At 47.6% G+C, this 26,277-nt stretch overlaps 1 protein-coding gene across 1 annotated transcript; it reads left to right on the top strand.

Annotated features, from left to right (window-relative positions):
- Nucleotides 1-2,555: 2,555 nt before the first annotated feature.
- LOC123756020 (proline-rich protein 36-like) lies at nucleotides 2,556-14,496 on the top strand. The gene is made up of 3 exons (XM_069339979.1): nucleotides 2,556-2,611; nucleotides 2,932-3,936; nucleotides 13,467-14,496. The coding sequence occupies exons 1-3, from the start codon at nucleotides 2,556-2,558 to the stop codon at nucleotides 14,494-14,496; spliced, it is 2,091 nt and encodes a 696-aa protein (XP_069196080.1).
- Nucleotides 14,497-26,277: the final 11,781 nt, after the last annotated feature.

Here is a 26,277-nt window from a genome sequence, read left to right as displayed (position 1 = left end):
CCCGACAGTAATAATATTTACAGTAATTATATTTAGAGCAATAAGGATACGTTTGATCATATAACTCTCCTAATATGAGGAGAAAGCGCTAAGCCGGAACGACTTTCTACCACTTGGATGGGCTGAGATGACAAGCAGTAAGGAAGATGTGCCCACTGGACCTTCGGGAATCGAACGCTGATCTTACATCGACCTTTGCTCTACCGACTAGTCCAAGTGAATGGAGAAAGGCAAGGAGAGATGTTTTGAAAGAAAGGTTAGAAACGGCTGCTCTTGTAACTAATAAGGTCAAAGTCGCTACATATCCCAACAATGAGAATCAGAGGTCAAGGTTGTAGTCAATGACAAACCAAGGAAACAACTGATGGATGGATGGACGGATGGAATAAGAAATGGAAGAAGGGAGTAAACATGAGGCTTAAGAAGCCTCCTTCAGGTAACCTTCAAGTCCATTCTACGGAGTGGTTGGTGTTGGCGCCAGGTACCAGAGATTCCCGCCAGGCTGGCCAGCGGCCCTCCGTCGCTGGAGTGTTTGTACAGGCGGAGGGAGGCAATGGTAGGAAAGACGGCAGGAGGAGAGGGGTGAGGCTGGGGTGGGGCTACAAGGGTAGGGGTAGAAGGAAAGGTAAGCAGGAGAGAGAGGGAGGGAGGGAGGCATGACACAGAGCAGGAAGGTAGACTCGCATCACTGAGGAACCCCAGCCAGCACAGACAGACGCCAGCGAGCCTCATATAGGCCACGGAGCTACTTACTCACGACATAGTGCAGTGTGTCCTGCATAATGTAACACTGCTCCCTCACTCTCTAAACTTATACCGCCTCCTCCTCCTCCTCCACCTATATAAAGGTAACATTTAACACCTTTGACCCCGACTCAGCCTCGCCCCACTGACCTCACACTTCTGCATATTACTATGATTTGTCGGGGATGGGTACCCGTATATATTGTGTATATATTGTGTGTATATATATATATATATATATATATATATATATGTCGTACCTAGTAGCCAGAACTCACTTTTTGGCCTACTATTCAAGGCCCGATTTGCCTAATAAGCCAAGTTTTCCTGAATTAATATATTTTTTCTAATTTTTTTCTTATGAAATGATAAAGCTACCCATTTCATTATGTATGAGGTCAATTTTTTTTTATTGGAGTTAAAATTAACGTAGATATATGACCGAACCTAACCAACCCTACCTAACCTAACCTAACCTATCTTTATAGGTTAGGTTTGGTTAGGTAGCCGAAAAAGTTAGGTTAGGTTAGGTTAGGTAGGTTAGGTAGTCGAAAAACAATTAATTCATGAAAACTTGGCTTATTAGGCAAATCGGGCCTTGCATAGTAGGCTGAGAAGTGCGTTCTGGCTACTAGGTACGACATATATATATATATATATATATATATATATATATATATATATACATATATATATATATATGTATATATATATATATATGCGGAAAATCCACAGAGAAATATGAAAGGAGGTGAACGTTTCGGCTTGTTAAAGCCTTTGTCAACACCAGACAGACTCAAAGGCTTTAACAAGCCGAAACGTTCACCTCCTTTCATATTTCTCTGTGGATTTTCCGCATGAAATGATCAGTGTTTAAATATGACAATCAAATAACTGGTAAACAAAGAACTCATACTGAATACAATTGCCTATCAAAGAAAGGTAAATGATTAAAAAACAAAACACTTAAGCTTACTTAAAGTGATCAATACAAATAAAACTTATTAACTGTCACATAGATAACAGCTAATTCAAAAATCCATTAAATTACAAGAGGAATTTTATAACTACTAAATCAAACCATACTATTAAACTTACGCGAAGTGATCAACAGGAGTGAAACTTGATAGCTAACACTTAGATACTTAACACTATTACATTCATTCATATAATAACTACAAATCTACAAAAAATGTATATAAAATGCAAGCAGAATAAGCGACAATTATAAAGTACTTTATTTTTATGATGTCGATTTTATGACATCATAAAAAACAACATCATCTGGTCAACATAAAAAACATCATCATCTGGTCAACATAAAAAACATCATCATCTGGTCAACATAAAAAACATCATCATCTGGTCAACATCATAAAAATCATCATCATCTGGTCAACATCATAAAAATCATCATCATCTGGTCAACATCATAAAAAACATCATCATCTAGTCAACATCATAAAAAACATCATCATCTGGTCAACATCATAAAAATCATCATCATCTGGTCAACATCATAAAAATCATCATCATCTGGTCAACATCATAAAAAGAAAGGTGAAACGCCATGCAACCTCTGAAGAGACAACTATCACAACACCTGTACCCCCTATTAGACTATTTTACAGGAACTTCTTTTCCACAGCTCATAAACCGGAGGAAAGGGTCCTGAAAGATATTGTTAATAGAAACGTTATCCCTATAGACAAAAGTTAGAAAATACAATTGACGATTTACTATACAACCAAAAAAACCGGCCAACCTACTCATGAAAAACTTGGAAGATTTTACTTCCGAGTTTTTGGAAAATGTCGGAAGATTTTACTTTCAAAGAACACAAAGAGGTTGTCACAACAAATGACAGGTTGGATATCAAGAACCTTTCTAAATGGATTCAAAGAGCAGCCACTCATATTAAAATGATGGGACTGCACGATGTAAATACAGATGAAATAGTACAGCACTTCCTTCCACCCGAATTCTCTTGAACGCAGGCGGGAGAGATACATAATAATTTACCCGTGGAAAATAGTAGAGGGGCTGGTCCCAAACCTGCACCCAGAAATAACATCACATGAGACCAGAGGACATGGCAGGATGTGCAGAACAGGGTGTGTATGGCACAGTGTAAGCGTGCACGCGCTTACACTGTGCCACGCTCCCTCTTACACCCTCTGCTTGCAGGCGACCAGCCGGTGCCGCAAGCGACCAGCCGGTGCCGCAAGCGACCAGCCGGGTGCCGCAAGCGACCAGCCGGTGCCGCAAGCGACCAGCCGGGTGCCGCAAGCGACCAGCCGGTGCCGCAAGCGACCAGCCGGGTGCCGCAAGCGACCAGCCGGGTGCCGCAAGCGACCAGCCGGGTGCCGCAAGCGACCAGCCGGGTGCCGCAAGCGACCAGCCGGTGCCGCAAGCGACCAGCCGGATGCCGCAAGCGACCAGCCGGATGCCGCAAGCGACCAGCCGGATGCCGCAAGCGACCAGCCGGTGCCGCAAGCGACCAGCCGGGTGCCGCAAGCGACCAGCCGGGTGCCGCAAGCGACCAGCCGGGTGCCGCAAGCGACCAGCCGGGTGCCGCAAGCGACCAGCCGGGTGCCGCAAGCGACCAGCCGGTGCCGCAAGCGACCAGCCGGTGCCGCAAGCGACCAGCCGGTGCCGCAAGCGACCAGCCGGTGCCGCAAGCGACCAGCATGTGCCGCAAGCGACCAGCATGTGCCGCAAGCGACCAGCCGGGTGCCGCAAGCGACCAGCCGGGTGCCGCAAGCGACCAGCCGGGTGCCGCAAGCGACCAGCCGGGTGCCGCAAGCGACCAGCCGGGTGCCGCAAGCGACCAGCCGGGTGCCGCAAGCGACCAGCCGGGTGCCGCAAGCGACCAGCCGGTGCCGCAAGCGACCAGCCGGGTGCCGCAAGCGACCAGCCGGTGCCGCAAGCGACCAGCCGGTGCCGCAAGCGACCAGCCGGTGCCGCAAGCGACCAGCATGTGCCGCAAGCGACCAGCCGGGTGCCGCAAGCGACCAGCCGGGTGCCGCAAGCGACCAGCCGGGTGCCGCAAGCGACCAGCCGGGTGCCGCAAGCGACCAGCCGGGTGCCGCAAGCGACCAGCCGGGTGCCGCAAGCGACCAGCCGGGTGCCGCAAGCGACCAGCCGGTGCCGCAACATAAAAAATGGTCCACACGAATACAATGAGCACTAGTTAGTACCATGTAAACCATCTACCTCCTGATCCCCCACAACCCATTAACCCCCTCCCTCCCCCCTAACACCCCCCCCCCCTCCCCTCCAATATGAAAAGCAATGTAAAGTATAGCCTAGCGAGAGAATATTAGATAATTGCAAGTCATTAACCGCCACACGCGCGCCAATATCAGGTTTCACCCCCGCCCCCCCCCCCCCCCAACCGCTCCTGCCCGCGGGCCCACACATTGAAACCGCCAAATTTAATAAAAAATTCAATTATCGGGCTGTAAGCAGCGTTCAGGCGGGCTATAGTGCTGTGGGGAACTATGGCGGCGTTTGACCTGCCCAGAGCGAGAGGGGGGGAGGGTTTGGCTTTGCCGTAAGTGGGAGGGGGTGGAAGAGGCGAGTTGATGATGCAGATTGAGATGGGCGGGGGTGGGGGATGATTGAACTGGGAGGCGGGAACACAGGGCGGGCACAACAACCTGCTATATCCTTCCCTGTGACCTGTACTGTACCACAAACACAGACGGTTCAGTCATAGCCAAGTATCAGCCCAGAAAAAACGACGGGGACAATACGAACACCTTCGTGTATCTACACACTTCCCGGGAATACTGAACAGCCTTGTGACTCACGGAATAAATCCACGTAACTACTTACTGTACACTGTTAGTCTGGCCTGCTGACTGGTTGTCTGACTCTGTCTCCTACCCCCCCCCCCAGCCACCCAAACCTACCCACCCATCTACCTACCTATTTATACCTACCCCTCCCCCCCCGCCCCTCTCTCTCGACATTTGGACGAGTTATCCGTACTATTAGAAGCCCACAGTAGCCCTTATCTACCTCCTCCGAATTCTCTTCATCTCTCTCCTCTCACTGTGTCTGTCTGCGTGACACCCCCCCCCCCTGTCCTGTGAGTGCAACAGGAGACCATCAACACCCGTCAGCTTGAGTGTATGTGCAGACAACAAAGAACGTCTCTCTTTGATCGTATGCGTTACATAGCCCCAAAATTATCGTACTAGAATTATTAATTTATTTTATTTATATACACAAGAGTTCTAACATTCCTGTACAGTCACTAGCACGCGTAGCATTTTGGGCAGGTCCTTAATATTGCTGGAACAAAGGTGGATGTCTTCAAGAGACACTTAAAAAGTTCTTTCAAGAAGTGCCGGACCAACCAGGCCGTAGTGGATATGTGGGCCGGCGGGCCGCTCCAAGCAACAGCCTGTTGGACCAAGTTATCACAAGTCGAGCCTGGCCTCGGGCCGAGCTCGGGGAGTAGATGCACTCTCGAGATCCTCTACAGGTATGCTTCAGGTATGCGCAAAACACTCATACGTTTCTTCTATGTATTCACAGTAAATGTCAGTAAAAATAGGAATTTGCAAATAAAAATATATAAAAGTGAGAAAATGAAAAACAAGAAAAGAGAAATTGTGAATATAATGGGTTAAGTTATCCCAGAAGACGGAAAAGAGATGGGATGGAGAGGGATGGGATGGAGAGGGATGGGATGGAGAGAATGGGGAGTGCAGAGGGACGCGAGGGATGGTAGTAAAGAGAGGGTTGAGAAGACAATCCTCCTGTAATGAATGCAGGGTCAGGAAATCTCCCTCCCAGTAACCTCCCCCCCCTCTGTTACTCCCCATCACCCCGACCCCTACTACTCCCGATCACCCTGACCCCTACTACTCCCCCATCACCCTGACCCCTACTACTCCCCCATCACCCTGACCCCTACTACTCCCCCATCACCCTGACCCCTACTACTCCCCCATCACCCTGACCCCTACTACTCCCCCATCACCTTCCCCACTGCACCCGATCACCCCCTCACCTTTGTTACACCCCCTCCTTTAATACACCCCCATCACCCCCACCTTTAATACATGACATCACCCCCCCCTCCTCCAGAATGGTTTCAATCTATTCCCCACTACGATAACAGCTCGAGCCACACACGCCCCACCCGGCCATGTTGGGCACTGCCCCAACATAATATACTACACCCACAACAACAACTTTCAGTACATTCCACTTGACCACCCGTACAGGGTACCAATATTTCCTGACAGTTACCTGGTTGATACCTGGTTGATGGGGTTCTGGTTCTTCTACTCCCCAAGCCCGGCCCGAGGCAAGGCTTGACTTGTGAGAGTTTGGTCCACTAGGATGTTGCTTGGAGCGGCCCGCAGGCCCAAATATCCACCACAGCCCGGTTGGTATGGCACTCCTTGGAGGAATAAATCTAGTTTCCTCTTGAAGATGTCCACGGTTGTTCCGGCAATATTTCTTATGCTTGCTGGAAGGACATTGAACAACCGCGGACCTCTGATGTGTATACAGTGTTCTCTGATTGTGCCTATGGCACCTCTGCTCTTCACTGGTTCTATTCTGTATTTTCTTCCATATCGTTCACTCCAGTACGTTGTTATTTTACTGTGTAGATTTGGTACTTGGCCCTCCAGTATCTTCCAGGTGTATATTATTTGATATCTCTCTCGTCTTCTTTCTAGTGAGTACATTTGGAGGGCTTTGAGACGATCCCAATAATTTAGGTGGTTTATTGCGTCTATGCGTGCCGTATATGTTCTCTGTATTCCCTCTATTTCAGCAATCTCTCCTGCTCTGAAGGGGGAAGTGAGTACTGAGCAGTACTCAAGACGGGACAACACAAGTGACTTGAAGAGTACAACCATTGTGATGGGATCCCTGGATTTGACCCACAGTACATAATTCCCAGATGAAATACTGACCAGAAATCCTTCCCCTAATAATTGGAAAAATTGAGTATGTATAATAATATAATATTTTATAATAATAAAATAAAGAGCCTTAAACAGAACAACATGTGTGGAAGCATCGGAGTGTGTATATATGAATGCTACACAATATTCATCTACGGACATCCATATATGGTGAAACACATGTGAAGAACCTCTCACACACTCACAGCTCCCTGACAAGAGAGATCCAGCTTAGTTTATCTGCTAAACCTACGTGTCAGCAAGGCGGACAGCCCGCCTGCTTTCATACCTCTCAATGTACTTCCCACTTCTAAACTTCCCTTCACCTATGCCTCTCCTTCCTCTTTACAACCCCCTCCCCCCACCAAAAACAAAAAAAAACGCCAAAAAGCGATCAATAATCAATATCAAGATCAAATGACCATAGACGCGCCATGAAAAAAAACATGACCCCACAAAGAGAAGCAACAGAGTCTATGTCAGCACCTGAGTGTACACACACGCGTGCACCAGTCAGCCACACACGCACGCACGCACACATACTTACACACACACAAGAGCCACAGAGACGTTAGAATGAACTTTTTCAGTGTCAGAGTAGTTAATGGATGGAATGCATTAGGCAGTGATGTGGTGGAGGCTGACTCCATACACAGTTTCAAATGTAGATATGATAGAGCCCAGTAGGCTCAAGAGTCTGTACATCAGTTGATTGACGGTTAAGAGGCGGGACCAAAGAGCCGAAGCTCAACCCCGGCAACTGCACGCGCCGAAATATATGTGAACAACTTTGTGAACAACTTTTACAAGCTCTCGGGGTTGAACAAAAAAAAAATATCTCAGCGTCGAGCCCTGGATGGTCTATTCCCTCCAAAGCAATTTCCGGAGGTCGCCGGACAAGATCAGTCAGGAATCTTTCGTTATTAAGGGCATCGCCCACAGCCGCAGGGACCTCTGTAGCCCTCGACGTTACCATCTGCACGGGGCTCGTTGTCAACACAGGGGAACAATGACAGTACAAGAGTATGATGTCAACAGGTGAGAAGTGCATTAGCAACACAGTATATCCTCCAAAATTATATATTCCAGAGAATATACTTCCATGTTGCGTTGCCAAAAGAGCAGGAGCTTCTACAAGGAGTTTTTGTTTTCCACAACTCCCATATATGCTTCTGATATGAATCATCGGTTCCCCACTTCACGTCCGACAACTATGCAGGGAGCAATCTTGCAATATATTGCAGGAGAAATCTTGTCTAATCAACAAGCCAAATTTCGGGCAAGAAGCCTTGTACCCTTTTATGCACGACTCGACGCTGAGGGACTCTTGCACCAGGCACAGTGACCAGTGCCATGATGGTGTCCTGAGATCAGGAAATACGAGACATTTCGTCAATGGCAGGTTTAGCAGCAAATATTTATTGATGAACCTAGCTATGAATCAACAATACAGGACCATCGAGTATTTCAAAGACAAAGCTCACTAAGCAATGTCTTGAGGTAAGAACATGTAAATAAAACAGGAGTCCCGTTACTCGCGTGTCAAGGAGAACTGTCACAGCTGTACACACAGGCCAGAATATGCCACATTCTTTATTGACGCACTGCTCGACGTGTTTACATAGAACAGCTGTTTGAGTGACACTTATCAATGGCGCACCAGACAAATAACACTACGGTACGTACGGGAGAACACGGAGGTGTAGCAATCATAACACTGCACACGTGACCTGTGGCTGGCTAGTAGTTAGTTTAGTTCATTTATTATGCACCCCATACCCATCTTGTGGGCGGTAGTGGAAAGGGTTACAGAGGCACATAATGGGCTCAGGGACTGAACCCCACAATTCATTTAGCTAAGCAAGTTACAATCTAGCTACAATCTACAACATAGCTAGTAGTCAAGCATAGTTCACTAGCTAAGCTTGTCAATCTGCCCTCCCAGAACATACCTCCATGTTGCCACCTAACACACTGATCTATTAGCTAGGCGCGTAGCGAACAAGACTGCCCAAAACACTGCTTTATCCAGCTCAAATATGACTGACTCTTTATTTTCACAAGTTGTTCTAAACATATAATAATTCAAAATGGGACATGATTGTCTCTCGAGCCAGACCATACACGCCATACAGACAGCTCGATGAAGGAACTTGAGACAGAGAGAGACGTTGATGTCTACCCCCTCTCACATGGGTCTAACATGTTCAGCATGTTCTGTGACTATGCAAACAGGCACAGCAAGAGGCTGCTTTTTTTTTTTTAGGGGTGGGGAGTAAAGAGGATGGAGAGGCATAGGTGAAGGGAAGTATAGAAGTGGGAAATACAGTGAGAGGTATGAAAGCAGGCGGGCTGTCCGCCTTGCTGACACGATGTGTGGGTGTTGGCAGCTAAGCTAAGCTGGCTCCCTCTTGTCAGGGAGCTGTGAGTGTGTGAGAGGTTCTTCACATGTGTTTCACCATATATGGATGTCTATAGATGAATACTGTGTAGCATTCATATATACACTCCCTGATGTTTCCACACATATTGTTCTGTTTAAGGCTATTTATTATTATTATTATTATTATTATTATTACTATTATTATTACTATTATTATTATTATTATTATTATTATTATTATGTATTGATTTATTTATACATACACGTATATATATATATATATATATATATATATATATATATATATATATATATATATATATATATAAATATATATATATATATATATATATATATATATATATATATATATATATATATATATATATATATATATACACACATAGTAGGCATCCATCAGTCTCAGGAGATTATGGAGTTGCGCTCTGACGTCGGCCTGGTTTGGAGTGGCCTCACCAGGGCGCAAAGCCAGGGTAGGTTGATTCGGGGGAGAAGCTGTTGTAACCTTTTATGCACGACTCGACGCTGAGGGACTCTTGCACCAGGCACAGTATACATATATACATACATACATTTCAGTGTCAGAGTAGTTAATAAATGGAATGCACTAGGAAGTGATGTGGTGGAGGCTGACTCCATACACAGTTTCAAATGTAGATATGATAGAGCCCAGTAGGCTCAGGAATCTGTACACCAGTTGATTGACAGTTGAGAGGCGGGACCAAAGAGCCAAAGCTCAACCCCCGCAAGCACAATTAGGTGAGTACATACATACATACATACATACATACATACATACATACATACATACATACATACATACATATTGGTACATTTTGGTAGCAGTCTTTCTTGTAAACATATGTTGTTGAATATGACCGAAAGGGTAAGATTAATAATTATAACACGAATCTTCTCAATATTTCTTACCTTTTTCTTCACTGTCGAGGGTAATTGAAAAATTAAGTTACTTCTTAAGAAAATCAAGTATCTGCAGTTACTTTCATTCTTATGTTTTCATACCCAATGATTCGAGTTCTGTCACCTCACCCAAAACTTTTGTGCCATATCACCTCACCCAAAACGAGTATAAGTTTGATGTATGTTATGTGTAAATTAGTCTTTGAAAATGTAAGAAGCTTACGAAACGACTTCAGGCGTCAGACCAAAAATGTAATGAATGAATTTTGGAGAGTTAATTTTTCAATTACCCTCGACAGTGAAGAAAAGCGTAAGAAATATTGAGAAGATTCGTGTTAGAATTATTAATCTTAGCCTTTCGGTCATATTCAACAACACATATACATATATATACATATACACACACACACACACACATATACATACACATACATACTCAAATTTTTGTTCATTTTTGGGGGATTTCTGGTCGGTATTTCAGCTGGGAATTATGTACTGTGGGGCTGGGTTTTCATCTAGTGAATCAAGGCACTTGGGCCACCAGCTGTGGGAGCGGGGCGTCTCATCTTGGAGCAATCTTTCTAACATTGGGTTCTCTAACATTTGATGGTGTTCCACACCCTGATGGCTTGGTGCTGCAGTCTGATGTTTAGTAGTTGCATGTTCAGGAGCTCATGGAGCTCTTGGATTGTCTGATCATATGGTGGACGGTGTTTTGCTGCTCTCCTTAGTGCTGTATTTTGCACTGCTTGCAGTTTCTGCATGTTAGTTTTCTTTAAGGTGTGTAGTGGTACTGGGGGATATTCTAGATGCGGCCTGTTACTGTTACGCCATCTGTGGGTCAGCTCCCGAAACCCCTCCAAATGGACGACCCCATCTAGTGAGGACGAGATATACCGGCCACAGGGGCTGGATTCCCGTCTTAATCAGCTCGTAACATAGCCGCTGCTGACCTCTGGTGAGGTGACGCTTAGACAGCAACGCCATCTATGGAGTGGATAGGTGGACGTTTGTGTCTAAGCCTGTGAGTGAAGTCCCCTTGAGTTTTCCTAGTACTAATGACGTGTCTGGTTACAGAGTCGACCTGGGACTGCTGTATCGGACGGTGGATCAGTCTACCCAAGGCAGCCATAGTATCTCCACGTGTTTGCTGCAGAAGCTGTGAGTCACCCCCCGGATGAACACTGTTGTTAGCCTGCCTGTGACGTGGCAGAACCAGGAATTGTCGTACCCGGGGCTGACTGGTGGAGAAGACTAGTCACTGGGGTGTTGAGAGAGGAGAGTGATCAGCGGAATCACACGAGGCTCCTGTCTAGGGCTCGCAACCCTAGTATTGGTCGTGGAGTGGCCTACGCAGCAGAGCTGATTGGAACCTGCCAGCTACAGGCTGGATTTGTGGTTGAAGGCCTCCACGACGGTGCACCCAGTGGGACTGTGATTTGGCTGGCCTGTGGCCAGGGGTAGACTCGCCTAGAGAATCGAAGGATTCATCGTGAGGCCACAAGAAGAGAACCAGGGCTAAGCATCGTTGAGCACCGTGGAGCATTCTGTGTCTTCAGGGGAAGACCATTTTGTATGTTATAGTGTTTATACCCCCCGTGTGACAGTTTATATATTTATTTATTGGTGGTGGTAATATATATATTTAATTTAGCGTATTTGTATCCCTTCCCCTTTAATTTACTTGCGTTACGGAACACACCCCTTGAAAGCCACTACTAACTTGGGGCAAGATACCCAAACTCTAATAACATCAGAGAAAGAACCCAGTTGCGACCCAATAGGGCCGTAACACGGCCGAACTAGAGCCTTATATAGGTGGATCTGAATGTTCGTAACACGGCCGAACAAGAGCCTTATATAGGTGGATCTGAATGTTCGTGCTGAGGCCTCGGAATTTCCTCAGTTTCCCTGAGGCTGCTTTAGCTTTGTTTAGTCGGTCCCTTACATGAATTTTTATCCCTGCTCTATTGATCATGAGTCCCAGTATTCTGCCTACCTCCGCATATTGGATCGGGCGGTTGTCAAGGATAATGGGGTCTGGCTTTCTTTTTGCAATGTATATTACCTGGAACTTTTGTTTGTGCTGATTTTCCATTGTTTCTCAAAGTTGTTTATGGATTCAATTGCCGCCTTGGTCTTGTCGGCTAGTAGCGGCTTTGATGGTCCCGGTTGGCATATTATTTGGGTGACATCGTCAGCGTATGTGATTCTACATTGTTACCAACGGAGGAGGGGGCCTGGGGCCGGGAGGAGGGAGGGGATAGGGAAGGGATAGGGAAGGGATAAGGACATAATAGGGATATGGGGAAGAGGGATGAAGGAGGGGAGAAGGAGTGGTGAGGGATAGAGCGAGCGTCAAGGGTCGGCTGCCAGCTATATTAATTAAAGCCCAAGATAGATGGTTGCATCCCAATTGTGAACATTATGTTGCCCCTCCACACTCTCCCCCCCCCCCGGCCGCCACACTCCCCTACCCCCCCTCGCCGCCACACTTCCCCCCCCCTCGCCGCCACACTCTCTTCCCCTTGCCGCCACACTCCCCCCCTCGCCGCCACACTCTCTCCCCTCGCCGCCACACTCTCTCCCCTCGCCGCCACACTTCCCCCCCCTCGGCGCCACACTCTCTCCCCTCACCGCCACACTCTCTCCCCTCGCCGCCACACTCCCCCCCCTCCCCGCCACACTCCCCCCCTCGCCGCCACACTCGCCGCCACACTCTCTCCCTCGCCGCCACACTCTCCCCCCCTCGACGCCACACCCCCCCGCCACCACACTCTTCCCCCTCGCCGCCACACTCTCCCCCCTCGCCGCCACACTCTCCCCCCTCGCCGTCACACTCCCCTTCGCCGCCACACTCTCCCCTCGCCGCCACACACTCCCCCCCTCGCCGCCACACTCTCCCCCCTCGCCGTCACACTCTTCCCCCCTCGCCGCCACACTCTCCCCCCTCGCCGCCACACTCTCCCCCCTCGCCGTCACACTCTCCCCTTCGCCGCCACACTCTCCCCTCGCCGCCACACTCTCCCCTTCGCCGCCACACTCTCCCCCTCGCCGCCACACTCTCCCCTCGCCGTCACACTCTCCCCCCTCGCCGTCACACTCTCCCCTTCGCCGCCACACTCTCCCCTCGCCGCCACACTCTCCCCTTCGCCGCCACACTCCCCCCCTCGCCGCCACACTCTCCCCCCTCGCCGTCACACTCTTCCCCCCTCGCCGCCACACTCTCTCCCCCTCGCCGCCACTTTCTTCCCATCGCCGCCACACTCTCCCCCCCTCGCCGCCACTTTCTTCCCCTCGCCGCCACACTCTCCCCTCGCCGCCACACTCTTCCCCTCGCCGCCACACTCTTCCCCTCGCCGCCACACTCTCCCCCTCGCGGCCACACTCTCCCCTCGCCGCCACATTCTTCCCCTCGCCGCCACACTCTTCCCCTCGCCACCACACTCTTCCCCTCGCAGCCACACTCTTCCTCTCGCTGCCACTTTCTTTCCCTCGCCGCCACACTCTCCCCCTCGCCGCCACACTCTTCCCCTCGCCGCCACACTCTTCCCCTCGCCGCCACACTCTTCCCCTCGCCGCCACACTCTTCCCCTCGCCGCCACACTCTTCCCCTCGCCGCCACACTCTTCCCCTCGCCGCCACACTCTTCCCCTCGCCGCCACACTTTCCCCCTCGCCGACACACTCTTACCCTCGCCGCCACACTCTTACCCTCGCCGCCACACTCTCCCCCTCGCCGCCACTTTCTTCCCCTCGCCGCCACACTCTCCCCTCGCCGCCACCCTCTCCCCTCGCCGCCACACTCTCCCCTCGCCGCCACACTCTCCCCTCGCCGCCACACTCTCCCCTCACCGCCACACTCTTTCCCTCGCCGCAACACTCTCTCCCTCGCCGCCACACTCTCCCCCTCGCCGCCACACTCTTCCCCTCGCCGCCACACTCTTCCCCTCGCCGCCACACTCTTCCCCTCGCCGCCACACTCTCCCCCTCGCCGCCACACTCTCCCCCTCGCCGCCACACTCTCCCCTCACCGCCACATTCTTCCCCTCGCCGCCACACTCTTCCCCTCGCCGCCACTTTCTTTCCCACGCCGCCACACTCTCCCCTCGCCGCCACACTCTTCCCCTCGCCGCCACACTCTTCCCCTCGCCGCCACTTTCTTCCCCTCACCGCCACACTCTCCCCTCGCCGCCACTCTTCCCCTCGCCGCCACACTCTTCCCCTCGCCGCCACTTTCTTCCCCTCGCCGCCACTTTCTTCCCCTCGCCGCCACACTCTCTCCCTCGCCGCCACACTCTTCCTCTCGCCGCCACTTTCTACCCCTCGCCGCCACACTCCCCTCGCTGCCACACTCTTCCCCTCGCCGCCACACTCTTCCCCTCGCCGCCACACTCTTCCCCTCGCCGCCACACTCTTCCCCTCGCCGCCACTTTCTTCCCCTCGCCGCCACACACTCTCCCTCGCTGCCACACTCTCCCCCTCGCCGTAACACATCCACACACTCTCCTCGCCGCCACACTCTCCCCCTCCCCTCGATAATTTCCAGGTACTCAGGTACGGTAAAAATGAGAATCTTAAACATAATACAGGGTACAAAACACAATCAAATGTGCCCATAGTAGGAAAACAGTATGTCAAGGATTTGGGAATAATGATGTCTGACGACCTAACGTTTAAGGAGCATAACCAAGCAAATATTGCGTCAGCCAGAAAAATGATAGGATGGATTACGGGAACTTTGAAATCCAGGGATCCCATCACAATGGTTGTACTCTTCAAGTCACTTGTGTTGTCCCGTCTCGAGTACTGCTCAGTACTCACTTCCCCCTTCAGAGCAGGAGAGATTGCTGAAATAGAGGGAATGCAGAGAACATATACGGCACGCATAGACGAGATAAAGCACCTAAATTATTGGGATCGTCTCACAGCTTTACAAATGTAGAGCTTTGTGTGGGAGCTTTCTAGTGAGTCCAAATGTACTCACTAGAAAGGAGAAGAGAGAGATATACACGTGGAAGATACTGGAGGGCCAAGTACCAAATCTACACAGTAAAATAACAACATACTGGAGTGAACGATATGGAAGTAAATGCAGAATAGAACCAGTGAAGAGCAGGGGTGCCATAGGCACAATCAGAGAACACTGTATAAACATCAGAGGTCCGCGGTTGTTCATACTAGATAGTTTCCTCCAAGGAGTACCGGACCAACCGGGCTGTGGTGGGTATGTGGGCCTGTGGGCCGCTCCAAGCAACAGCCTGGTGGACCAAACTCTCACAAGTCAAGCCTGGCCTCGGGCCGGGCTTGGGGAGTAGAAGAACTCCCAGAACCCCATCAACCAGGCATCACCCCTAACACCTCCCTTCCTTCCTTCCTTCCTCTTAATATTCACATTTTGTAACCAATCAGTTGTGTAACCGCATCCTTGTATAATAAAGTTTATAATAATAAAAATACAAAATAAAACACAAAACAATGGATATCACTTCGAGAAGTTTGGACTCAGGAAAGGCCTGAGTAAATACTGGTTTGGAAACATGGTTTTTGATTTATGGACCATATTACTGGGTAACATACCTGGAGCATACCTGGAGAGGGTTTCGGGAGTTTTTCTACTCCCCGTGCCCGGCCCTGGGGCCGGGCCAGGCTTGACTTGTGATAAATTGATCCAATAGGCTGTTGCTTGGAGCGGTCCCGCAGGCCCACATACCCACTGACGTTAGATCCTTTGATCATTAAAAGCGAAAGTTAGACAGACATAGATGAGTTTGAGTGGATATAAATAGGAGCTGCCTTCTACGGGTCAATAGGCCTTCTGCTGTTTCCTTGATCCTAATGATCATATGATCTTATTTCGCTTCATGTTACTGATCATTAACTCGTCAATAACATATTATGTCCTTACTAAGAGGAGAACTGGCTGTTTATTATTGTTTTCTGTACTCAATTTTAATCTATTTTCGCCTTACTGAAGTATTTTAATTTGTCGTCCGTGGACAATGTAAAAGAAACAAGGGGAATAGATAATGTACATAAGGGCAGATTCATTAAATTGACAGGACACTAGGACACAGGTGGAAGCTGGAAACGCAAATGAATCTAAGAAATATAAGGATATAACCGCTCTGAACGGTTGGGCAATAAGGGAACTGCAGTAAAAGAGGAAGTTCTAGAAGCCACCTCCATCCACAACTTTCAGGCAAGACTTGACAACGATTCGAACATTAGGATAGTTAAATTATAACGTAACTGCAAGGCTAGAAGGTGGGGCACCAGGAGCTAGAACTCCCTCCCACCCACAGACACAGATAGGTAAGTACACCGACACTCACACCTGGGGGGGGGGGAGGGTGTTCAGACGAGTACACACATACACACACAGCAACACCCAATGTCAATGTTATTAAACACTCCATCAGGAGAGACGGTGGCTATGTATGTTCCCCCAACAGAGTGACCACGTGACCCCCGACCCCACGTGACCCCCGACCCCACGTGACCCCGACCCCACGTGACCCCCGACCCCACGTGACCCCCGACCCCACGTGACCCCCGACCCCACGTGACCCCCGACCCCACGTGACCCCCGACCCCACGTGACCCCCGACCCCACGTGACCCTGACCCCTCGTGGCACTAATCACAGGAGAAGAGCGCCATGTTTCACACAGTCTGGGTCGCTGGTCTTAGTTATGAGGTCCTTACGGAGAGCAGCGGTACACAGACAGACCAACGTCCTCACAGACAATGACACAGACGCCCCATCAACGAGACCCCGCGTGTTAAAGACCACCAGCTCTGAAGACCTAGTCTGTGTTCTTAGTTCATATGGATAACAATGTTCACTTATTTCCCTCCCCTCCCTCTCCCTCTCCCTCTCTCTCTCTCTCTCTCTCTCTCTCTCTCTCTCTAACTCCTGGAGAGGAAAGAAGTTTGTGACGTGCACAGAGCAATTGTTTTACTTTATCTCGAATATATATAAACAAAACGTGAGCTGAAAAGATGTTGCAAGATGCAGAGTGGAGGGGGATGCTGCAAGATGGAGGGGGATGCTGCAAGATGGAGGGTGTAATATGCAGTAGGCCTGAGAAGCGAGATATTACTTACCTAGTGAGAGACAAGGGAGAGAAAGGTCATGGCACCATAAAGGGGAGATAAGAGAGTGACACGCATCATTGGCACCAGTCATGCAGACTGATAACAGTGCCAGCACGAGGACGATAACACACTCGAGGCCAATTGAGCAATAACCGACACCATTAAACGAGAAGACGGCCGTTGACGGGGTCGTAAATCACCAGTGTCACTGAGGTGAGGGCCTCAACACCACCAGTGCCACTGAGGTGGGGGCCTCAACACCACCAGTGTCACTGAAGTGCGGGCCTCAACACCACCAGTGCCACAGAGGTGAGGGCCTCAACACCACCAGTGTCACTGAGGTGAGGGCCTCAACACCACCAGTGTCACTGAGGTGAGGGCCTCAACACCACCAGTGCCACTGAGGTGAGGGCCTCAACACCACCAGTGTCACTGAGGTGAGGGCCTCAACACCACCAGTGCCACTGAGGTGAGGTGAGGGCCTCAACACCACCAGTGCCACTGAGGTGAGGTGAGGGCCTCAACACCACCAGTGCCACTGAGGTGAGGTGAGGGCCTCAACACCACCAGTGCCACTGAGGTGAGGTGAGGGCCTCAACACCACCAGTGCCACTGAGGTGAGGTGAGGGCCTCAACACCACCAGTGCCACTGAGGTGAGGTGAGGGTTTCAACACCACCAGTGTCACTGAGGTGAGGTGAGGGCCTCATCACCACCAGTGCCACTGAGGTGAGGTGAGGGCCTCAACACCACCAGTGCCACTGAGGTGAGGTGAGGGCCTCAACACCACCAGTGCCACTGAGGTGAGGTGAGGGCTGTTACGTACTCCTAGCAGAATACGTATATAAATTTAAAATAATTTTATTTTATCATTGCATGTATATGTACACACATTGTGTTTTGGGTAAATTGTCGTATGGTGTGGCAGCGTCAGTGGACAAGAGCGCGGTTGCCTTTGCACACGTCTATTACTTGATTGATTCGGGAAAGCTGGACCTGTTCAGTTTGGGAGTTCCAGATGTCACTTTTATTTAGTTAGATAAGTGTTTATTTTCTGCAATTAAACAGGTGTCATTATACTTATATATTTTGTAAGTAACTATTATATGTAACTTGCAGTCTTATGTGTTTTGAGAACAAGTGGTTGTTCAATTAGTTTATAATATTAAAAAGTCCTTAGTTTCCATCCCTCATCCTGGGATGAGGCAGACGGGAGGTGAGAATGTGGGTGGCGACAGAGCGAGAGTTCAGTGGCTGATACTGGACCAGGAGAGTAACATGTGGGAGATAAGTCTATTACATTCATTTTGTGCCATAGTTACTATTATATATTACGTGCCATGACAATACTTTCATATATTCTATAAGTTACCTTTACCATCTGTGTTTTTATATTATACTGTTTTGAATATATTTATGTAATATTGTTTATCTATTCTTCAGTCCTAAAAGGAAGATTTATTTTGTGCTCATTACTTATCAAGGGGTTATACTGGTGATTCGCTATTGAGAACAGCAGTTGTGTCGTATCCGTAGACGTAATTAAAGTTTGGCTGCTGTAGGGTCACGAGCCGTAACGTACGATAGGTAACAAAGAGTTATGGGGGCCTGTGCCGGGAAATATTGTTCCCACTTTACCTTAATTATGCTAATCTAACCTTGCCCTCCTAGGTACCAGTGTGTCAAGTGTCTGTGTGTTTCTTAAGAACTATTCCATGTGCCAAGCAAGCCTTCCTGTGTGTCAAGTAACAACGTTTCACGATTTTGAGGTAAGTCATCCTATATATTTTGTTTGTGCAGTGAGGCCAAGCGAATTTTCAGTGTGGTGACAATTTTACAGTGAAGTGTAGTGCAGTGCCATTGTTTTAATTATTGTTGTGAATCAAGTGCCAAGTGTTAGTAACGATGGAGGAGAAAGTTGCAGCGTTGGTGGCTCACCCAGACTTTGAAGGGATTCAGAGCCTTAAAAAGACTGAGTTAATACAAATGGCAAATCAGTTGGATTTGACCGCCAGCAATAGAATGGTTAAAGCCCAAATATTGAAAGTCATTGTGATGCATTTTGTTGAGAATGGGGAGTTAGATGAAGAAATTCTAGAGGAGTTAAGAGAGGAGTCGAGTGATCAGATGACGTTAAAGCGTCTTGAGTTAGAAGCTCGCCAATTAGAGCTTGAAGCTCAAAAAGAACAGAAAATATTAGAGGCTGAAGCTCGTCAAAGAGAGATTGAAGCTCAACAGCAACAGCAAATATTAGAGGCTGAAGCTCAGCAAAGAGAGCTTGAGACTAGGCGTTTAGAAATTGCGGTACAGTTGCAAATAGAAGCCACAAAGAAGCAACAAGCCGAGGAACAAACTAGGCAATTAGAGATTCAACAACAAATGGCTGACACTAACTTCAGGCTTGAATCACAGCGTATGGCAGCTGGGCATGGAAATACTAGTAATGTTTCAACAAATAGTGATAATAATCCCATCAGGATGAATAAGTATATAGAGTTGCCCAAGTTCAATGAGGAGGATCCTGAGGTTTTCTTTGCACATTTTTATAAAATTGCCATCAGTATGAACTGGCCAAGGGATCAGTGGGTAGCCATTATGCAGTCTCAATTTAAGGGGCGTAGTCAGGAGGTTTTCACAACCCTACCTGACGCTCATAGCTTTGATTATGAATTTGTAAAGAAAAGCATCCTCAATGCGTACCAGCTAAATCCAGAGGCACACAGGCAAAAGTTCAGGAACCTAAGGAGAATCAGGGATCAGACAATAGCAGATTTTACTCGTCAGAAGACGAAATTTTGCAACAGATGGTTAAAGTCACTTTCAGTCACTGATTTTGATGCTTTAAAGAATCTTCTTATAATGGAAGAAGTATTGTCATGTCTCCCAGACCAGTTGTCTACTTTTATGGCAGAACAAAAGAATGTAACAGACATTTATGAGCTGTCAAAGCTCGCGGATGAGCATGAGTTGTTGACTAAGGCCCCGTTTACGGCCACTTCACCTAAGTCTAGTCGTAGAGTAAATTATAATGCTCACCGAACTCCTTATCAGAATCCATCCAGTCCTAGTACTCCAGTTACTCCCATGAGCTCTCCTCTTACAAAACCTAACCCTGCTACTTCATTGTCAGGAATGTCAAATAATAATAAGGTTATTTCTAAACCTACAGTTGGTTCTACCAGTGTGTCCACTGTAAGGTCCTGTTCCCATTGTAAGAGAAAAGGCCATGGAATTCATTCATGTTTTATATTGCACCCTGAGTTACGACCAACTGGTCTCATTTATTGCAGAGGTGTGCAAAATAAACTTACTAATAAACATGTAACTGTAAACCCCAATTGGGTGAAACAGTATTCACCATATATGTCTTCAGGTGAAGTTTTGTGTATTAATGGGAAGTGGAAGCCAGTGGTTATTCTTCGTGATACAGGTGCTTCCCAAACCATAATTTCATCCAGTATTCTTTCTGATGTTGAAAAGAAAGAGACAGGAAAGTTTGTTGTTCTTCAGAGTGTTGCAGGATGTAAAACTGTACCTCTAATAGACATTAATTTCAGATCCACCATTACACCACGTTTATGCACTGTGGGTGTTAGTACACAGTTGCCCATCCCAGGTGTGGATGTTATATTGGGTAATGATGTGGCCATAAACCATGTTGTGGGTGAGAATGATCCCCGTTTGTGTAAACAGCCAGTTGCAGACCATGTTTATTCTGCCTGTGCTGAAGTTAGTTCTATGAAGGAACCTGTTGTAGAAGATGGTTTTGTCCCTTCTACCTGAGCTGATGTCAGTACTAATATAAATCCAGTTGTCAGTTCTGATGTTGTTACTCAAGCATTTGTGCCAGTAACCAGTACCCCTTCAGTGGAGAAGTGGGATGTGGTTGTTCCAGATTCCTGTGTGGCCGATTTAGTTGTTGAGAGTAAGCCTGATACTATGACTCTGCTTTATTCCAATAAATTGGGAAAGGATGTCCATGTACCATTGTCTTGCCCGCTCACTACGAACGTTGTGCCAGGAGTTGAGAGAAACTTAAAAGCCACGACTCTGTATTCCAGCCAAGTGAATGGGTTAGGACAAGATGTCGGGTTGGCAGAAGTATTCCCGCTCACTCCAAGTTTAGAATCAGTTGTCGAGAGTAAGTCCGTTGTAGAGGCCCCGCCTCACCCTAGTCAAGGTGATATAATAGGGGAGGAGGTCAAACTACCTGTTACTTGCCCGCTCACTTCAGATTCCCTTCATTTATGTGCTTTGAGTAGAACTGACCCTAAGATTTCAGAGAGAAGCAAGGAGACAGTCTGTACTGTAGATCCCGTTTTGGAGAGTGTGGGAAAGCAGCCAGAGGATCAGCTTCTGTTGAGTAGATGGAGACCCATTGAGCCTCCCTCTTCAGTTGTCTGTGAGGATGTGACCCAGCTTGGTAGTGATATTATTGATTGTGAGCAGACAGTACTCCAAGCAGCTCCAGAAGTCATGGGAGGAAATTTTGGTAAAATCATTAAGAGTGGTAAAGCAGCATTTGGATCTAAGTTGCGGAGTTGTGATTCTTATTCTATGTGGAGTAAGTATTTCTCATTGGGTACATTGAGTCAGAGTGTGTGTAGGATGTTGAACTCTACTTTTATTCTGCAGCCATTTTCTTGTGAAGTAATGGACTGTGGGACATCTTTGTTAAGCCTTGTGGTTGAGCAGAGAGAGTTTACTCAAGTAGGTTGTGCATCCAGTTCTGAGGAAGTGGTGAGTTATGCTAGAGCAGTGTCTCTATATTCAGATCCAGTAAACTTTGATGCACGAGTGATAAAAGTGTATGTTCCACTCAAGTGTGGTGTTGACTTTCAGAGTCATATTGGTGTTGACCTTCAGAGTCATATTGTGGGTGAAGGATTAAATCATACTGGGGAGCAGATGTTTGAGGCTCCAGGTATGCAATTCAAGTTGGAGGATAAGGTTATCCTACCTAAAGTTAATCATTGTGAAGGGTTTCAGATTGTCCTTGGGCGTTTCCCAGGTAATCTGCTGTTCATCTTCAAGATGTTAAGACCCTTAAACCTCTTGGTTGATTGGTTGTCATCAGACGTAAATCACTTGGGAAGTGATGGTGAGGGTTGTAAAGTTTTCGGCATGTTTTATTTAGTCTCTTGGAAGACTAGACGGTTGATGAATGTGTGTGTTGTGTTCAAGTTCACCATCAGGGGGTGTGAACTTGTCTTGAGAGTTATGATTGAGATATGGTGCCTAGGCATATGCCTGTTTTCTTTCACTGATCGTTATGACAGAGTTATGAGGCAATTGATTTCTGTGTTCCTTATGGATCATCTGAGTCAGTTCGATCAGGTAGTCTTTGCACCTATCTTGGGTTGTATTTCTTGGTTGGAAGGTCAAAGGTTTGATAAGTCGGTGTCTTGTGTTTCGGAAGGTTCTATGAATGGGAAAGTCTTATGCATAATTGTGAGGTTTAATGCTACTTTCTCTAATTTTAGTATCCATTGGGCGAGAGTATGTGTTCCACAGAGGATCAAGAGTGATGAGCAGATGTCTGTGTCAGAGCATACCCAGGAGAAGTCCCAACTCAACTCAACATACAGCCTGCTTCAATTAAGCAGTTCAGCTCCAGAAAAAGGGAGTAATGGAAAATCGAGGCTGTCTTGGGAAAATTCACCATGTGGAAAAGGAATCACATGGAAAAATGAAACTGATCTTGAAGAAATAGTAGAAACATATGAAAAACTAAATTGCCATGATAACTGTGTGAAAGCAGCTACCTTTATTGACAATTCTATTCATGCTTCTAATGATACTGTTGTAGATAGGAGTGTGAAATATGATCTAAAACAAAGTGGAATAAATGAGATAGTACCTTGGAGAGATAAACTTGCATACTCCAGTGACACATATGTAGAACATAGTCATAAGACTGAAATTTCTGAGTTTCCTGTAAGACTATATTTGGAGTGTTTTCATTTTTGTCCAGAAATGTGTTCTTATTACTTTTACATGTTTGGTGTAATTAATACCATAAATCTCAAGTGTCATACATTTTACTTTGAAAAAATGCCATTGATCTTCAATCTATTGCATTTTTTTTCTTGGAGGTGGAAGTGTTACGTACTCCTAGCAGAATACGTATATAAATTTAAAATAATTTTATTTTATCATTGCATGTATATGTACACACATTGTGTTTTGGGTAAATTGTCGTATGGTGTGGCAGCGTCAGTGGACAAGAGCGCGGTTGCCTTTGCACACGTCTATTACTTGATTGATTCGGGAAAGCTGGACCTGTTCAGTTTGGGAGTTCCAGATGTCACTTTTATTTAGTTAGATAAGTGTTTATTTTCTGCAATTAAACAGGTGTCATTATACTTATATATTTTGTAAGTAACTATTATATGTAACTTGCAGTCTTATGTGTTTTGAGAACAAGTGGTTGTTCAATTAGTTTATAATATTAAAAAGTCCTTAGTTTCCATCCCTCATCCTGGGATGAGGCAGACGGGAGGTGAGAATGTGGGTGGCGACAGAGCGAGAGTTCAGTGGCTGATACTGGACCAGGAGAGTAACATGTGGGAGATAAGTCTATTACATTCATTTTGTGCCATAGTTACTATTATATATTACGTGCCATGACAATACTTTCATATATTCTATAAGTTACCTTTACCATCTGTGTTTTTATATTATACTGTTTTGAATATATTTATGTAATATTGTTTATCTATTCTTCAGTCCTAAAAGGAAGATTTATTTTGTGCTCATTACTTATCAAGGGGTTATACTGGTGATTCGCTATTGAGAACAGCAGTTGTGTCGTATCCGTAGACGTAATTAAAGTTTGGCTACTGTAGGGTCACGAGCCGTAACGTACGATAGGTAACAAGGGCCTCAACACCACCAGTGCCACTGAGGTGAGGGCCTCAACACCACCAGTGCCACTGAGGTGAGGGCCTCAACACCACCAGTGTCACTGAGGTGAGGGCCTCAACACCACCAGTGTCACTGAGGTGAGGGCCTCAACACCACCAGTGCTACTGAGGTGAGGGCCTCAACACCACCAGTGCTACTGAGGTGAGGGCCTCAACACCACCAGTGTCACTGAGGTGAGGGCCTCAACACCACCAGTGCCAATGAGGTGAGGTGAGGGCCTCAACACCACCAGTGCCACTGAGGTGAGGTGAGGGCCTCAACACCACCAGTGCCAATGAGGTGAGGTGAGGGCCTCAACACCACCAGTGCCACTGAGGTGAGGGCCTCAACACCACCAGTGCCACTGAGGTGAGGGCCTCAACACCACCAGTGCCACTGAGGTGAGGGCCTCAACACCACCAGTGCCACTGAGGTGAGGGCCTCAACACCACCAGTGCCACTGAGGTGAGGGCCTCAACACCACCAGTGCCACTGAGGTGGGGGCCTCAACACCACCAGTGCCACTGAGGTGAGGGCCTCAACACCACCAGTGCTACTGAGGTGAGGGCCTCAACACCACCAGTGCCACTCAGGTGAGGTGAGGGCCTCAACACCACCAGTGTCACTGAGGTGAGGGCCTCAACACCACCAGTGTCACTGAGGTGAGGGCCTCAACACCACCAGTGCCACTGAGGTGAGGGCCTCAACACCACTGAGGTGAGGGCCTCAACACCACCAGTGTCACTGAGGTGAGGGCCTCAACACCACCAGTGCCACATGTAAGCATGTCCAGACTCCCAAACAAAGCTGTGTAATGTTTCAAATGAACTACTATTCTTAAACACACACCAAGCGGGCAGTTGTGTTTACGGTAGACTGTGTGCTGCGACGTCCAACAGACTGGTTGACCAGACTGAGCCGAGGAAGCATTGCTCCATGGAACCAACTCTGGTAGTTGTAACTTCAAGGCAAGATACGCTCTCTCCCGGCGTACCTGTCTCCTCCATTGGGCAATTTGGCAATAGCTTGTTTACAGAGAACTGAGCGGGCAGGTAATAGTGAACGCTACGCACTAGTTGCGTCACTTCCGGCTCGTAGGTAAAATGCGCGCGCTTTTTTGTTCCCGCCAGAATATTGGCGCCAATTTTGGCTCAAGCTCTCCTCAACTTGCTCTTCGATAGGCGAGTCTATATTCATACTTTAAGCAATATTGATTTACTTTATTTGACCTATAACTGAATATTATTTTCGAGAATAATAGAGTTACCTGGTTGATGGGGTTCTGGGAGTTCTTCTACTTCCCAAGCCCGGCCCGAGGCCAGGCTTGACTTGGTGAGAGTTTGGTCCACTTGGCTGTTGCTTGGAGCGGCCCGCAGGCCCACATACCCACCACAGCCCGGTTGGTCCGGCACTCCTTGGAGAAACTGATCTAGTTTTCTCTTGAGGATATCCACGGTTGTTCCAGCAATATTTCTTATGTTAGCTGGGAGGACGTTGAACAACCGTGGACCTCTGATGTTTATACAGTGTTCTCTGATTGTGCCTATGGCACCTCTGCTCTTCACTGGTTCTATTCTGCATTTTCTTCCATATCGTTCACTCCAGTACGTTATCATCTTACTGTGTAGATTAGGGACCTGGCCCTCCAGTATTTTCCACATGTATATTAATTGGTATCTCTCTCGTCTCCTTTCTAGTGAGTACATTTGGAGGGCTTTGAGACGATCCCAATAATTTAGGTGCTTTATCTCGTCTATGCGAGCCGTATATGTTCTCTGTATTCCTTCTATTTCAGCAATCTCTCCTGCTCTGAAGGGGGAAGTGAGTACTGAGCAGTACTCAAGTCGGGACAACACAAGTGACTTGAAGAGTACAACCATTGTGATCGGATCTCTTATATAGGTTTAAAAATAACTGACATAAATGACATGTACTGTACCGTGGTCAGTATGTACCGACTATGGCGTCTCCTGTACCGTGACAGTGGTCACAGCGTGACAGTGTTATTGTCCACCAACATCGACCCTTACTCCAGTAACGCCTCTCACAATACTTCAACTTCTCCCCTCCACCAAACATCAACCTCTCCCCCTCCACCAAACATCAACCTCTCCTCTCCACCAAACATCAACCTCTCTCCTCCACCAAACATCAACCTCGCCCCTCCACCAAACATCAACCTCTCCCCTCCACCAAACATCAACCTCTCCCCTCCACCAAACATCAACCTCTCCCCATCCACCAAACATCAACCTCTCCCCCTCCACC

The sequence above is a fragment of the Procambarus clarkii genome, chromosome 43 (genome assembly GCF_040958095.1).
Source record: "Procambarus clarkii isolate CNS0578487 chromosome 43, FALCON_Pclarkii_2.0, whole genome shotgun sequence".
Taxonomy (NCBI): domain Eukaryota; kingdom Metazoa; phylum Arthropoda; class Malacostraca; order Decapoda; family Cambaridae; genus Procambarus; species Procambarus clarkii.
The sequence above is the reverse complement of the archived record's forward strand: the minus strand, read 5'-3'. Positions and strand labels throughout refer to the sequence as shown.